The following is a 1,695-nucleotide window of genomic DNA, read 5'->3' on the forward strand; positions in this document are numbered from 1 at the left end:
GCAGTCCAGACCTGTCACCCATTGAAAATGTGTGGCGCATTATGAAGCGCAAAATACGACAACGGAGACCCCGGACTGTTGAACAACTGAAGTCGTACATCAAGCAAGAATGGGAAAGAATTCCACCTACAAAGCTTCAACAATTAGTGTCCTCAGTTCCCAAACGCTTATTGAGTGTTGTTAGAAGGAAAGGTGATGTAACACAGTGGGAAACATACCACTGTCCCAGCTTTTTAGAAACATGTTGCAGGCATCCATTTCAAAATGAGCAAATATTTGCACAAAAACAATAAAGTTTATCAGTTTGAACATTAAATATCTTGTCTTTGTGGTGTATTCAGTTGAATATAGGTTGAAGAGGATTTGAAAATCATTGTATTCTGTTTTTATTTACATTTTATACAACATCCCAACTTCATTGGAATTGGAGTTGTACATTAGAATGATTAAACTTTGAAAATCAGGGCACATGTTCATTTAACCTCTGTCTTGTGTATGGACGCTCACTCTCATTCCACTCTGGACGTGAACTCACAGTCTCCAGCACGCTCACCAGAAGGCTAAAAGCTGGGATCTGGCTTTGTGGCCGGAGGGGGAGTGAGATTTACTGACAACTATTGAACAGCGCCCCTGCTGCCCTCTGTCACATTCACACAAGTAAACAACATATATTAAACCTTCAAAATAAGAGTCTGTGCTTAACTTAGCTCAAGATAATTTTGTTTTTCAAATTCTTGGAAGGTCCCCACATGTACAGAAGAGTTGGTGATAAAATGTGTGTGTAAGGTGATGTGTTGTTTGTCCGGTCACAGATCTGCTCTCTAATAATAGAATCAGATTCATGAGGACAATAACCCGGCAGCTCTGTGCGGATCAACATGCAGATTCCAACTCCAGACTCATCCCGTCAGATCTTATGTTCTTGTGCCAGTTTTGTGCCAGTTTTGGCTGTAAGTGTGAAATATAAAGGGAATGTGAAAATATTTAAAGATATACGACATCAGACTCAGCGGGTGCGTGCATATGTGCGTGCGTACATGACCTCTGACCTTCAGTGGTGAGAATGATGAACTTGGACGGCTTGATGAGTTTCCCGTCCAGCGTCCAGGTGACACCGGCGGCCTCGGGGTCAAAGTTCCTGAGGCGACACTGGAGGTGGAGTCGCTGTCCTTCCAGCACCGTGGTGTCACTCAGCTTCTCCACGAACTCCGGAGGCTGACCCCCGCCTCCTCCGTCAACATCTCCATCCACGCAGTTCTTCACTGCCGCCTTGCCGCTCTCCCCGTTTTTCTTCTTATTGGCCAGAACAGAGCGGAAATCAGCGCTGTTGGACTTTTTGGGCGTCTCGGCAGGTTTGCTGTTGTTTGCAGCACTTCCACCTTTCTTCGCCAGCACAGCGCGGAAGTCCACCTGAGGCAAGCTGTTCACCTTACGTTCCTCCTCCGTCTTGGCTTTGACACCCTTGAGATTTGCCTTAAAATCCATCTGGTCTCGGAACAGCAGACAGACTGGCCTCCCTCTGGTCCACTTCTGGCTTCTGCAGGGAGCAGAACTTCGACTGCTGCGCCTCCTTCAGCTCCTCAGTGGACAGAAGCTGTCCTCCTTTCTCCTGGTCCTTCTCAACCCAGTGCACGTCACACGGGAACTGTGGATTTAACTCAGTCCTTCGTTTCCTAGTTGGCTGCTCCTTCCTCT

General features: G+C 46.7%; 1 protein-coding gene across 1 annotated transcript; it reads right to left on the bottom strand.

Moving 5' to 3' along the window:
• Nucleotides 1-956: 956 nt before the first annotated feature.
• On the bottom strand, nucleotides 957-1,587 carry LOC117506327 (myosin light chain kinase, smooth muscle-like). Its single transcript, XM_034165817.1, has 2 exons — nucleotides 1,568-1,587; nucleotides 957-1,537 (listed from the first exon to the last, which is right to left on the bottom strand). The coding sequence occupies exon 2, from the start codon at nucleotides 1,483-1,485 to the stop codon at nucleotides 985-987; it is 501 nt and encodes a 166-aa protein (XP_034021708.1). The 5' UTR covers nucleotides 1,486-1,537; nucleotides 1,568-1,587; the 3' UTR covers nucleotides 957-984.
• Between the last annotated feature and the right edge of the window lie 108 nt (nucleotides 1,588-1,695).

This window comes from Thalassophryne amazonica, unplaced genomic scaffold (genome assembly GCF_902500255.1).
Source record: "Thalassophryne amazonica unplaced genomic scaffold, fThaAma1.1, whole genome shotgun sequence".
NCBI classification, from domain to species: domain Eukaryota; kingdom Metazoa; phylum Chordata; class Actinopteri; order Batrachoidiformes; family Batrachoididae; genus Thalassophryne; species Thalassophryne amazonica.